We start from the raw sequence: 13,601 nt of genomic DNA on the forward strand, positions 1-13,601 counted from the left end.
TGTGTGTGTGTGTGTGTGTGTGTGTGTGTGTGTGTGTGTGTGTGTGTGTGTGTGTGTGTGTGTATTCTACACACATGCATGTGTCTGAATAAGAGGGAAGGTTGAAAAGTGAAGCTGCGACTAGTGGCTCGAGAGAGGTGAAAAAGAGTGCAGGCAGGGTGGAGTGGCTGAAGAGGAATGTCCAGAAATCTGGAGACAAAGTTTAAGAAGCAAAGATGGTTTTACATGTGCAGAGGAGGGATAGTGGATATGGTGGACAAATGATGGTGAAGGCAAAGAGAAGAAGACCACAGGGAAGGTTAAAAGATGCAGTGAAGGAGGACAGAAGAGGATTTAAGACATGATGGAGGCAGATGAGCTGCTGTGGTGACTCATAAAAGGAGCAACTGATCAAAGAGGAAGTGCTTGTATTCTACGAGTTGATGATTAACCTTTGACATTAAAGTGCAAATAAACCGAGGTTTACCATCTCAGAAAACAATGGGTGCTGGCAAAAGCTTAATTTATTTTAGAGTAAAGTCCATCAGGTGACTGTATCATATACACGTCTGTGTCTGTGATCTGCAGACTTTAGCAGGGACACATTAGCAGGGAGTGATGAAGCCACAGCATAGCCTCCTGAGCTCTCTCTGTGTGTTGGGCGATCGTGGCTCAAGAGTTGGGAGTTCGCCTTGTAATCGGAAGGTTGCAAGTTCGAGCCCTGGCTTGGACAGTCTCAGTCGTTGTGTCCTTGGGCAAGACACTTCACCCTTTGCCTACTGGTGGCGCCAGTGTCCGGCAGCCTTGCCTCTGTCAGTGCGCCCCAGGGCTACAATGTAGCTTGCCATCACCAGTGTGTGAATGTGTGGAGGACAGGTTGTGTGAAGTGCTATACAAATACAGGCCATTGACCATTTTGCTGCTGTAAAACCTCAATCACTGCACATGTTTCTGTCACCTATGCTCTCCCAGTTTGCACAGTGCCCCCTGGCCCCATACCAGTGTCAGAAAACAACACCGCTGACGTCCAGGTGGCCAAAATCAGCTCCAACAGTGATGTGACTCTGACAGTGACGGTGAACCCTGAAGATTTATTCTACCTGAAAGGAAACGCCCTCATGGTAAAGAAAGGCCTGGACTATGAGGTGATGTATGGAACACAAATAATGTATATAAGAGATATGTGATCAGTTTTTGGAATTGGATATTAGAATGTGGTATGCAGAAAGTTTATAAAGTGTTTTCAGGACTACCTAGGTCACAGGTGTCGAACTCCAGGCATTGACGGCCGGTGTCCTGCAGGTTTTAGATGTGTCCTTGATCCAACACAGCAGATTCAAATGGCTAAATGACACCCTCAGCATGTCTTGAAGTTCCAGAGGCCTGGTAATGAACTAATCATTTGATTCAGGTGTATTGACCCAGGGTGAGATCTAAACCCTGCAGGACACCGACCCTCGAGGCCTGGAGTTCAACCCTGACCTAGGTTATATGAGCATGTACTGTAATGATATCATTATGAACATTTATTTGTATTATTTTACAGCTAATAATATTTCAGAATATTCCTGCAGTAGGCGCGTCCCATGTATCTGTTTTTGTTTCTTTATTAGTCATTGCCCAGCGCGACTCTGATGGTGTGGATAAAGTGCAGCAGAGCTGGCTCTAGATCTGTGAGTAAGAGTCATCACATTAAAAACAGACAGAAGTCAGCAAAGGAACAGAGTCTGGGGGAAATGAATCTGAAAGTCAGGACATCAGGTCACCTGTACACGCCTAATGCCAACATTATGTTCTCATGTAAGGGACTCCACCTGTCAGGGTTCTTCAGCTCCAGAGCTGCACCGGCTCTTTTTGCCCCATCACCAGTCTTGACTTTGGCAAGAAAAACTAGATGAATATAAAAATGGAAATGAACAATTTTTTTTTACTTTTTAAAAATGTTTATCATTGCTGTAAGTAATGACTTGTGTCTATAAATGTAAAAATTATATTGTATTATTATATAACAAGTTAAACAGAAAATGCGTGTCACACTCTAAATCTGTCTCCTAGTTTGACTCCGCCCACAGAGCATGTTTATAAGGCTTGAGTGCTGTTGTGTCGTTGTGTTGTTAGGAGCAGTGCCTCGATGTGTTGTTGTGTTCTCACTGTTTGACTGAAGCTGAGCTGCTTCTCTCTCCTCAAGGTGAACGAGTCCGTCGAGGTTTTGGTTGAAAACGTGAACGATAACCCCCCAAACTTTGCTCAGAACCACTATGTGCTGGATGTGAATGAGGTGGGCTGCACTGCTCTTTCATGCTTGTAGAACAACATGTGTTTGTGTTTCCTCTTTGAACCATTTTATGTCCTGCAGCTCATTCCGGTCAACTCCAGTATTGGTCTGATAGAAGCCACAGATGTTGATTCACAGCCGCTGTATTATCGCTTGGAGACAACAACAGTAAGACAAGACAAACTATGTCCAAATGACTATGATGAAGTTCGGACGCATTTAGACAAATGAATGGAATACATGCATCTGCTATTTGTTTACATCACACTGATCTGTGAGGCCCAGGCTCCACATGAATCAACTTCTCTTGGACAAAATTATGTCTATGACTAAAGCTTCATTATTAACAACGGGAAGAAAAGTGTAAAGGTTCCCTCAATTGCTAACCTCTGATGGACCTTTGAGAATAGCCTTTGTTCAGGCTTCAGGCCACAAAATCCAAGTGAGATCAGCTGATCTGTCTCTGTCGGTTTTCCTCAGGACAAGTATTTCCGCTTGGAAAACGTCAATACTCCAAAGATTCTTGTGAAAACCATCCTGGACTACGATGTTGTACAAAAGATCTCGCTGGTCTTACACGTGCAGGTACAGTAATGACTTATGAAAACATCCTGCAAGGCTCTGCTTTTTCTGTAAAAGCCAGTCTGAAGTCTGCTTCTTACAGGATACGTTCAACGGTTCAGCTTCCAACAAGCCCTTCTTCACCTCTGTGGCCACCATCACAGTGCGTGTGAAGGATGTGGACAACCGGCCCCCGTGGTTTCAGCCATGCACGAGGACAAACTTAGGAAATGCTAAACTGTGTGTGAGCAGCGGCTACAGAGGCAAAGTCAACCTCACAGAGAAACAGGTGGGGTCTGACTCTGGCGTTTACATCACAGCAAGAAAAGAAATGCGCTTCACCTGAACAGGAAGTCGCTCACATGGCTGACATCTCTGGGCCTTATTTTAATTATGCAAGAGCCATCGTGCTATTCTAGCTCATATAGAAAAAAGGTTAAAAACCTTATTATACAGGGGAAGTTCATATTTGATATGATGTCATGAAAACACATTTATCATCTAAAAAACTGGTTTTCTGTATAAAACATATTCTTTATTTAACCAAGTACAGTTTTACGACTATATGAAATGTATACCAGTCTGTGCTACTTTGGACAAAGAGTGTGCACATCCAGGCAAACACTGTTACTTTAGCTGCTACACAGAAAAATCAAATACACAGGAAACAGGACAAAGTGTCTTAAGTCTGTACGCTGCACAGACATTTGAGGGTCACAATAACCTTCATGCTGTTTTAAATACATTTGTTATCTGGGGAGTGAATAATGTAAATGATTAAACATTTTCAGAAATGTTTCCATCGAGGCTCTGAGGGTTCGTTCTGATGTTCATCACTGCAGCGGCAGCAGTCTGTCACACAGTTTCTATGAAATAAGAACTATCAGCTTCGAGCTGCTTTATTTGACAGACCATGGCAGGTGTGCACTTCTGTGCTGGGCACCAAAACACCACACAGGTGTGCAAAGAAAATTTCAGGGTAATAAAATTATCATCAGAGCAGTGCTTGCATGTGTTGGTGATCATAGTGATCCTAAGATACCAGCATCATGACATCTCAGCCTTTCAGGGAAACCTCAGCACTGGTTTATCTGTGAGGGAGGACACTTGCTCAGGTTCCACTGTAGGGCCAAACATTACAGGCTAAAACCTGCAACGAGATCCAATGACATGGGGACGATGCAAATTTTGGTGATTTTTACATGTTGTGTTTGCCAGTATTTATTCAGTGATAGCAATATTAACGGTAATGACTTGTGAAATCAATCAGTGTGGAGGACACACGATGGCCCCGCCCCTCCCTGAGCCTGGTTCTGCTGGAGGTTTCTTCCTGTTAAAAGGGAGTTTTTCCTTCCCACTGTTGCCAAAGTGCTGCTCATAGGGGGTCATATGATTGTTGGGTTTTTCTCTGTATCTATGAAGCGCCTTGAGGTGACTTTTGTTGTGATCTGGCGCTATATAAATAAAATTGAATTGAATTGAATTGAAATGAATACATACTGATTTTCACCTTCAGGAAGGCCCGCTGGTGCTGGAACCTGGACCTGTGTTTGCCAAGGATGGAGACAAGAACAAGAGCGAGCAGATCAGCTACAGAATATTACGAGGTCGGATAAAAAACCTTTGGAGGACCCGAGTTTTACACTCAACAGTTTCAGTTTGGTGTGCTTATTAAACTGATTATCACATATAGACAGACAGTCTTACACGCCTCTCTGCAGCTTCTCTCCTCCTGCTACCCCCCCAAAACCCATCTCCATAGAGACTGTGTCAGCTTCCAAACAGACAAAAAACAAACTAAAAACCAGCAACAAACAACTTAAACATAAACAATCACAAAGAAAGAACAATACAGCATCCACATCTGAACCAAAGAGTAAAACAGTGAAATGTGGATTATTAAACTTAATAATTGATTAACAAATCAATTTACTCTGCCTTACAGAAACCTGGTTGCAGCAGGATGATTATGTTAGTTTAAATGAATCAACACCCCCGAGTCATTCTAACTACCAGAAACCTCGAAGCACAGGCCGAGGGGGCGGTGTGGCAGCAATTTTTCACACCAGCCTATTAATCAACCAAAGACCCAGACAGACTTTTAATTCATTTGAAAGCCTGATGCTTAGCCTTGTGTAAAACTCAGAAACCAGTCTTACTTGGTATCATCTGTATGTATTATTGTAGGGTCTACCTTACAATATAAAGAGCCTTGAGGTGACTGTTGTTGTGATTTGGCGCTGTATGAATAAAATTGAATTGAATTGAACTGATAGAAGTTTGAAGGCTCTACTACTAAAAGTAGTTATCAAAATGCTTTTAATCCTTTCCATTTATTTTTAATTGTTCATCTAATCGTGTGATATAAGAAGCTCAGAAGAAAAAAACAAGTAAATCATCGTTACCTGGTGCCATTTAGAGGCTAGCAACGACCAAGTGATTGCACCCACTTTGCAATCACTGCTGCTTAGTTTGTTTTTGTACATGCTCTCATGGCACCATTCTGTTAATGAGGTTGAATTTCAATAAGTCAGATTCAGGTCGTGGTTAAATAATAAAGTAAGCTTATTCTGCTGGTTTGTAGGGCAGCATAAAGAAAATGCTCTTATTTGTCTTTATGTGTTTTTTTCCTTTATCTGTAGGAAACGAAGGAAATATATTTCAGATTGATGAAGAAACGGGGAACATCACAATGACCAAAGCTGCTGATATTGTTGGTCCAATAACTCTCACTATCCTGGTAAAACAAATATTATATACATTTGTCAAATAATATAAAGAAAATACAGATTTTCAGGAATTAGATATTTGGTTTTACTATCAGGCATCACAGGTGACCAACAGAGATCAGTTTGCGGTGACACAGGTTACCATTGATGTGATGAAGAAGAGCAGGAGTCCTCCTCGTTTTGAAAGGGAGCGATATGAAGGATTTATCTACAGCAACTCTGTGCCTGAGACCATGATCCTCCGAGACCGAAACACCAACCGACCCTTCAGGGTCCGAGCACGGGACGAAGACTTCGCCAGTGTGAGCGCTCTTTGAAATCAAAGCTAAATATTATGGTATATGTTATAAGCCTAACCCTGACGTTTGGCTGGTTCGACAGCTTGTAGCTACAATAAGCAAAACCATTAGTAACACCCTACTGAGTTAACTGAAAAGGTCAGCTATGGATGCTGCTGATTTACACATGGAAGGGTTGTAGAGACCGACCGACTGTCAGGTACACGTGCTACGAGGAAATCATTTGTTTTGGCATTTTGCTGGTCTGGGCCATTCAGGTGGATGCTAACCCAAAGTGCCGGTAATTTCATCCCAAGCATAAAGCGTGTAATAATAATAGAACAGCTATATATTAGACTACAGTCTAGGTCATGTAACAGGACAACAGAATGGCTGAACATGGAAGAATCGAGGTGTTGCAGTGCCACATTCCAGGCCGGACTTTTAGCTGATTGGAATTCAGCAGGACCTTAAGAGCACTGTGTGAAATTAAAGCCTCAGTGACCTGAAACAACAAGTAGAGAAAAGTGGGGCAAAATTCCTCCACAACCATGTCAGAGCCTGATAAAGTCATACAGAGAAGAATAACTTAAAGTTCTTGCTCTTATTTAACCCTGGCTGAAAGAACCGCTTACAGGAAGAACATACTAAATCTGTTTCTAGTGTAGTAGATTATACAGATTTAAATGTACAGGAGTACTAGAGTACTTGTAAAAATGTGCAGGTGTTTATTTTGCATGCCGGAGCTAATGATGATTAACCCCTGTACAGTTAAAAAGGTACGCGATCACAATTACGTTTATTGTGCAACCTGTTGCTGGTCATTATTTTCTACCTCCTGCTGGTTAGAAATCACTTAAAGCAGCTTTAAATGCACAACTAATGCTAAACTAACAAGATAAAATCTTTGTTTGTCAGGGTGTGAATCCAGATGTCAAATACGAGGTTCAGTACAGCAGCTACGTCAATGTGACCTCTGATGGTTTCGTGATACTGAAAAGAGTTGTGAAGACAGAGTCCTTCGCTCTTCAGGTGACTTTTTAAAACGTCATGGCACAATGAGAGCAAAGACTTCCTGGTTCTTGACACTTTGTAAGCTGTTAAACTTTTACTGTCTGCAGCTCCGAGCAGTGGATGTGACAACAGGGGAGTTTGGAACTGCAGCCCTCTCAGTTCAGGTCATACCTGGTGAGACTTCGGACTGGAAAAACTTTCACCTTATTTCTCCTGTTTCTAATTTCATGTCATATCAGTAAAAATGAAATCACTAAAAACATTACTAAATCTTTATAAAAAAACAACAGTTTTTATACTAATGATTTCAAATGAACCTAAAATATGATATATTATTACCTCTCAAGGAGGGAACACAAAACAGTTTATTCTTCAAAATTAAAGGGCTTGCTGTTATTCTTTATTTGTAATATTGTAAAACAAAGTCAAATGTAAGCCAGAAATATTACTTCATACTGAGGCTGGGAGCCCATTTGGTTCCTCCTGAACATTTCAGTGAAATTCAAAATGGGCACTGTGTTAATTGTTCATTTTTAATCAAAGTTAAAGGAAATCATAGCTTTAATAATAATCATTCCTTTAACCTTAAGTCCTTTGCTTTTCTTCCTGTGCAGATTTAGCCAGCCCATCTCCCTCAAACATCGGCTATCGTCCAGGTGACATGGCGCTTCTGGGCTTGATCATGGCAGCTCTGCTGATCCTTTGCCTGATTGTTATTGGCTTCTTAGTTTCCCACTTGTGGAAGGGAAATACGGGTGTGGACAAACTATGTGAGGTTAGTCGGTTTGGCAATGGAAATATTTTAAACCGGTGAAAAGATGATAAGTTTACAAATCTTTAATCCTTCCTCACTGCTTTCCATCTTGGACATCATGTAAATGAGTGTAACAGACAATATCAGGCTTTCAGTCTTTCCTTCTTTCTGATCTCACAGCACACATCATACAAATGATTTATTGTTTTCTAAAGTAAACAAAGTGTCAAAGTTAACATTTGCAGTATACATATACTGTAAAAAATGTCCCTTAGCAAGAATCAACCTTGACAACAAGCTTTGGGTATAATTTTCATCAGATATTTAACTGTCAGGTGGAGTGGTTACTATAGGAGCTGATTTTTAAAAAAGTCCAAATACATTTCAAAGGCTTGTGATGTGAGTTTCAAGTAAGTTTCAACAGATGGTTTGAGGCTATGCTGATGAATTGTGTGCTAGTCCACCTAAAATATACCAGTTCTACTGACAGCAAACTGGCCTCAGAGCCCGATGCTGCCTTCACCATGTTTAACAGTTGTTACAGTTTTCTTTGCATTGCAGGTCTCTCCTTTCCTAATTGCAGTAAAACAACTCTATTTTCCCTCTAAAACATATTTTCTTTGTCAGTGTAGTCAGTTACAAACTTTAGTCAAGATTGAAGATGTTGAAGCAGGATCTTCTTTCTTGGATGGCAGTGTCTCAGTCAATGATAAGGTAAAAAACAGTTGGTGTAGCCAGTGTAGGTCCTATGACTTAGTGGCTTCTGGGTTTTTTATAATGATTTGAACCAACTGCTTCTCAGATGAGAGTGAGTTTGGTTTTCAGACATTAGCAAACTGGCTGACTCATTAACCACCCGTACAGTCGTTTCAACTGAATATGTAGTTTCTCATAAAATACCAGGATTTCATTCAGCAAAACTGAAACACAAACATTTTGGATAATTTGTTACTGTGACAAAGAAAGAATTTGGCTCAGCCTGAAACTAAGCTTTTAAAAGTGGTAACATTGTTACTGCACATTACACTATTAAAGTAAATAGTGGTTATTTTTGTACATATGTAATATAATAACATGGAATTCATTATTGGAGACTAGATAAACTGCATTTCTGCTTGGCCGACTTATTCATAGATCAAGTGAAAGCCTTCGAAGCCTTTATTGGCTATATGATAAAGTATAAATAGACACCTCCATTGTTTAGACTTCAGAGACAGACTGAAGGTAGTGCATTGGCAGTACCTCATGCATTAACTGCTTTATTAATGAGGAACCTCTCTCCTGACTGTAGTGCCTGAGCCCATGTTTGCAGTCCGGCCAGCCCCGAAGTGGCCACAGAGACTCCCTGCAGTACACCAATGATGGCTTCCAGAATGAGGGGGACCTGAGCCGTCGGGGAGCCAGACGCTGGAACAATGTTCTCCCCAGAAGGAGCACCTTCCCCCAGGCCCGGGGCCGCGTCATACCCCTAGAGAGGCGGAGCCACCACTGTTCTTCATGTGGCATCTATACTAACCACATCCCTAAGGGGAGTCCCTCAGTGAGACCCTCCAGGAGGGGCAGAGAAGATGAGGATGAATATAGTGCAAGGTCAATCCTGACCAAGCAGCGGAGGAAGGAGGGCCAGAAGACTGTGTGGTTCAAGGAGAGTGAAGATTCGTCAGACATTGAGGTGGAGATCATCCCAGACACTGTGGGCCGGGTGGAGGAGGAGACAGAGGAGGAGCTGGAGGGGGAGGTAGAGATGGAAAGTGTTGTCAGAGACCCGGCAGCCCCTTTAAGAGAGGCTGATGATGGGCAGGAGACCAACGAACAGTACCCAGAGAACGCTAGTTCAGAAAAACAGGAAGGAAGCCAGGAGCGGGAGCACTGACAGTAGAGGTCAGAGGTCAAACTGGAGTCTGAAAGGACTGAGCAGTATGCTGTTTGCTTTCCTGGATGCCTACAGTCAAAGTCTCAGCAGTGGACAATGGCACGCTTAACATCTGTGGACTACTGCCCAACCTCAAAGAACTGACTCAAGCATCCAGAAGTATTTGTCTTCTACTGTGAGTATACTACACTACAGTTCCAGCGGAATTAACTGGACACCAAACATACACTTGGAACCAGTGTGGGCCAAGTATTAAAGATGAGATAAGGTCTTCCAATAACACTAACACATTTTTGGTTAATAATTGTGCCCATTAGACTATTACAGTCCCCATTACAGGAATTGTAGAGATCACAGTGCCAGCATGACCTCAAGTCCAGCGGGGCAAAAAACACGAGCAGTCAGTGTTTCACTAGGCGAGGTTGAGATCCGATGCTTTACAGTCTGTGCGGTGTGTAACAGTTTGCATATAAATGTAGCAACACAGCACCGAACAGGTGATCAAAGAGCAACGTTTTCCCCTTCTAAACGTTGGAAAGGTTTTTAAGGAAACCTTTCCAACGTTTACCTGAGAAATTAATTTCTTTTTTAAAGACATCATCATTAAAAAAAACATCAGACCCTCTTTGGACTCATAGAAACCTCCTATATGGACCCGCCAATCCAAATAATCTGTTCTGACTCTTTGAGTTTCTTGCCCCACTGAACTTTTGTGAGGGAACACCACCTCCACAGGCCAAAAACTTCAGTTTTCAAACTGTTAACTAAGCTTATCACAAAAAAGACACATTTTTGTTTTCAAATGTATTTGTTGTAAAGTAAATCTTATACCTTTAGAAAGCCTGTTTATTTCCTAACAAATGGTGCCATATTTGTTAGGAAACTGCTTCTGTGAGTTGTGCAGCAGATTTGAGTTTACTGGGTGCACTCAAGAAAAACTTGCCAAATCCTCTCTCCCAATGCCAAACAGCCTTTTCTATTATTGACTCTTGTTTTGAGCTTCTGCTGCCCTAGGTGCTCAGTTGGTGGTGATCTGCAGCACCATGGACCCGGCTGCCAGGGTCAGTTAGTGTCACTTAAGCCACATTTGACTGATCTGAATAGGACCCATACCATAGGGCAACTTCAATCTGGTGTTCCGCAAAACCAAGCTGCAGCATTATTTTGAGTAAGTCCAAGTACAATCTCCAAATTGAAGGCCAAGTTCCATATAACAGGGGATGTCAAAGAAAAGCTGCTATGTGTGCGTTCCAAGAAGACGACACCGCAAGAAAACTGTTTCCTCGCCCTGTCAGCACGTAGGAAGTGGTCTTCTACAGAAATGCATCTCCTGCTGCATAGGGCTTTAATATCTGCTCTTCACCATCAGACCTATTCGAGTTGACTTTGGCAACTTGTGCACTGGAACCTGAAGATGTAGAGTTATATTCAGCAGTGAGTCCAGATTCTTCCTATAACACTTAGGTCGAAGTGTGCATGGAGAATGCTATGCTGACTGCTTTTGGTGGAGGCGTTGTTATGTTGTGGGGCGGTATTATCCTCACTGGAAAAATGTCATCATTGGATGCAGAGATATCGAGATGAGATCCTGAAACAGCTGGCATTCCCTTATCTCCACAGCCAAGTAGCTAACTCTGTCCTCCGAGATCACAGAGAGACTGCCTCCAGAATTTGAGTGGATTTGTTGAGGATGGCCTGCCTGCAGTCCTGACTTCAACCCCACTGAACACTTGTGAGATCAACTTGTTTTTCATGCTGAAAAACAATTTGACATTGGCTGACTTGCAACAAATGTAACTTGAAGAATGCGATCTCATCCCACAGCAGTGGGTGACCAAGCTAATGACCCACATGAGAAGGAAGTGACCGGCTGTTGTGGTTGTGTATGGTGCTTCCACATGTTACTGAGGCTTCCTAAATTGCAAATATGTCTTGTCTCTTCACACTTCAGTCATCCAATTCGATACACAACATCAAACATCAGTCAGCAGAATAATTTGTTTGGCATTGGAAGAGAAGATTTAGCAAGTTTTTCATGGGCACAACCCACATACTGAACTCTGCTGCTCAACCCACAAATGCACTTTCTGTATAAATGTGGCAACAAATAAACAGGCTTTCAGGTGGTATAAGATTCACTTCAGGTTATATTGTCATTAGCATTAGAAATCATGGTACAAACTACAAAAGCAAATCACAAAGTATTACTAATAAACCATTTTCATTATCGTAAAGTGACTGACTCCACTTTCTAAAAGGCACCATTTATACAGAGGTATAAGTGGTAGTCAACAAACCCTTTTATGTCATTGGTAATTCATTCTGTCTTCATTGACTGAATTCATATTGAATCCATCAGCAACTATAAGTTTGAATGTATAATCATTATCATAAAACAGACCATTCATTTTGCAGCTATAGAAGCTTTGATGGCGTTAGAGCTACAAAACTAAAATGCATTCATTCTAGTTTTGGGCTAAGTCCAGTTAATTCTCGGCTGCGGCTCTTTGACATCTTACCTTGCAATATAAACGTGACGCAGCATGGGAGACACTGGCCGAAACCTCCGACTGAGACAACAACAGTCAAGCAATGACACAATCAAGAACAACTGAACATTCCAACATTCACTGTCTGCAAATATCTCTCAAAGCTACATCTGTAAAATGTAATTTATCAAGTAGTTTCTCATGCATAAACTGCAAATAAAGAGCTCATCTTCCATCATTGTCCCAGCAAACCTCTTGGATGTGGGAGGGAGATCCCATCGACACTATCATTTATGTCAGACAGCCAGAAAAACCTCCCCCGCTGGTGATGCTAGCAGCTTTTCTGTCTTTGGGCTGTAACGGGGTGTGGATTGTGGTCGATTCACAGCTTCTTGTAGCCTACAAATGAATACCATTTGCATTAGTGATGGGATTTCCGGCTCTTTTTAGAGAACCGGCTCTTTCGGTTCGGCTCACTAAAAAGAGCCGGCACTTTCGGCTCTGAACCGGCTCTTCAGGTTGTTTTGTTGCTTTAATTAATTTATTATTAACAATAATATAAAATTATGCACAAAAGGAATTACTAATGTAAAAACAAAGTGGTTTTACTTATATATGTTTATATATAAATATTTACGGTGGCCCCTAGAGACAAAACGCGTACAAACTCCAAAACACATTTCTAGCATGAACTGAACTTCGAAAACAGAGCTACCAGATCACTTAAATTACACAATTGAAAGCATATGTGTATTGTTTGTGTATTTATACACAAGCACTCATATATATTCAAATAATTTTTAAAAAAATGTTCATTTACCTGTTATTACCACACACCAAATCCAGTCGTTGGTACTTCCTGGCCACTAGGTAACAAAAGCTCAAAACTGCACCCTAGCATTCTGGAGCACTTCTGTTGTCTTTTGTACGTGTTTTGAGTTTTTATGTGCTTCTGAGTTTTTACGTGTTTTGGAGTTTTTACGTGTTTTGGAGTTTGTACGTGCTTTGTCTGTATGGGCCACTGTAAATATACTTTTATTTATTCACTCCACATAAAATGTAATAAATAAATAATATAATACAAAAAACAACTATTCACAGTTCAACTTTTAACTATTTAAATTTTCAGCTTTTTCCTTTAAAATTTTTAAAGTGAAAAAACACAAAACACTACAAACCACAACACAATTAAATATAAATTAAACTATGAAAACAAAAAGAAGATGCACATTCTCTGTCATATGGACCTGCATGAATAAACTTTCTGAATCCTTTATCATCTGCAACTGAAAACAGCTGTGGATGATTACTATACCTTTCTAATGTGACGTTGTTGTCCCTGGCTCTCTTTCTCTCTCCCTCCCGCTCTGTTCCTGTGCTACTGCGAGTGTAACTACCGCCCCTCCCCCCTCTGCTCAGCGCAAAGCAGAAGTGTCACTACCCGATCCGTACCGGATATGATATGGTAACATCGTGAGGTTGTATACTGTTGACCTAAAGTGAAATAATCCTGTGGAAACAGCAATTTTCACTTTTAGAGCATTTTGAAATCTTTAAAAGATTAGGTCGTATCTTGGCAATTTGAAAAGTCTTTTATTTTGGAAGGCATAATCAGAATGACTTGATATTGATATGGTATCACTGTGGGG

At 41.3% G+C, this 13,601-nt stretch overlaps 1 protein-coding gene across 2 annotated transcripts in view; it reads left to right on the forward strand.

Moving 5' to 3' along the window:
- The window catches only part of cdhr5a (cadherin-related family member 5a), a 13,994-nt gene extending 1,585 nt beyond the window's left edge, over positions 1-12,409 (forward strand). Inside the window, exons 2-14 of one of the 2 annotated variants that reach the window (XM_005746666.1) lie at positions 952-1,124; positions 1,593-1,652; positions 2,168-2,257; positions 2,336-2,422; positions 2,735-2,839; positions 2,919-3,104; positions 4,332-4,422; positions 5,458-5,555; positions 5,640-5,846; positions 6,741-6,854; positions 6,944-7,010; positions 7,451-7,611; positions 8,882-12,409. In XM_005746666.1, coding sequence (XP_005746723.1) covers positions 952-1,124; positions 1,593-1,652; positions 2,168-2,257; positions 2,336-2,422; positions 2,735-2,839; positions 2,919-3,104; positions 4,332-4,422; positions 5,458-5,555; positions 5,640-5,846; positions 6,741-6,854; positions 6,944-7,010; positions 7,451-7,611; positions 8,882-9,463 — 2,021 coding nt within the window. In that variant the 3' untranslated portion in view covers positions 9,464-12,409. The remainder of the gene's footprint in view (positions 1-951; positions 1,125-1,592; positions 1,653-2,167; positions 2,258-2,335; positions 2,423-2,734; positions 2,840-2,918; positions 3,105-4,331; positions 4,423-5,457; positions 5,556-5,639; positions 5,847-6,740; positions 6,855-6,943; positions 7,011-7,450; positions 7,612-8,881) is intronic. The other variant, XM_005746667.1, reaches the window with a different exon arrangement.
- Positions 12,410-13,601: the final 1,192 nt, after the last annotated feature.

The sequence above is a fragment of the Pundamilia nyererei genome, unplaced genomic scaffold, assembly GCF_000239375.1.
Source record: "Pundamilia nyererei isolate P.nyererei 1_Seehausen unplaced genomic scaffold, PunNye1.0 scaffold00181, whole genome shotgun sequence".
Classification (NCBI taxonomy): Eukaryota; Metazoa; Chordata; class Actinopteri; order Cichliformes; family Cichlidae; genus Pundamilia; species Pundamilia nyererei.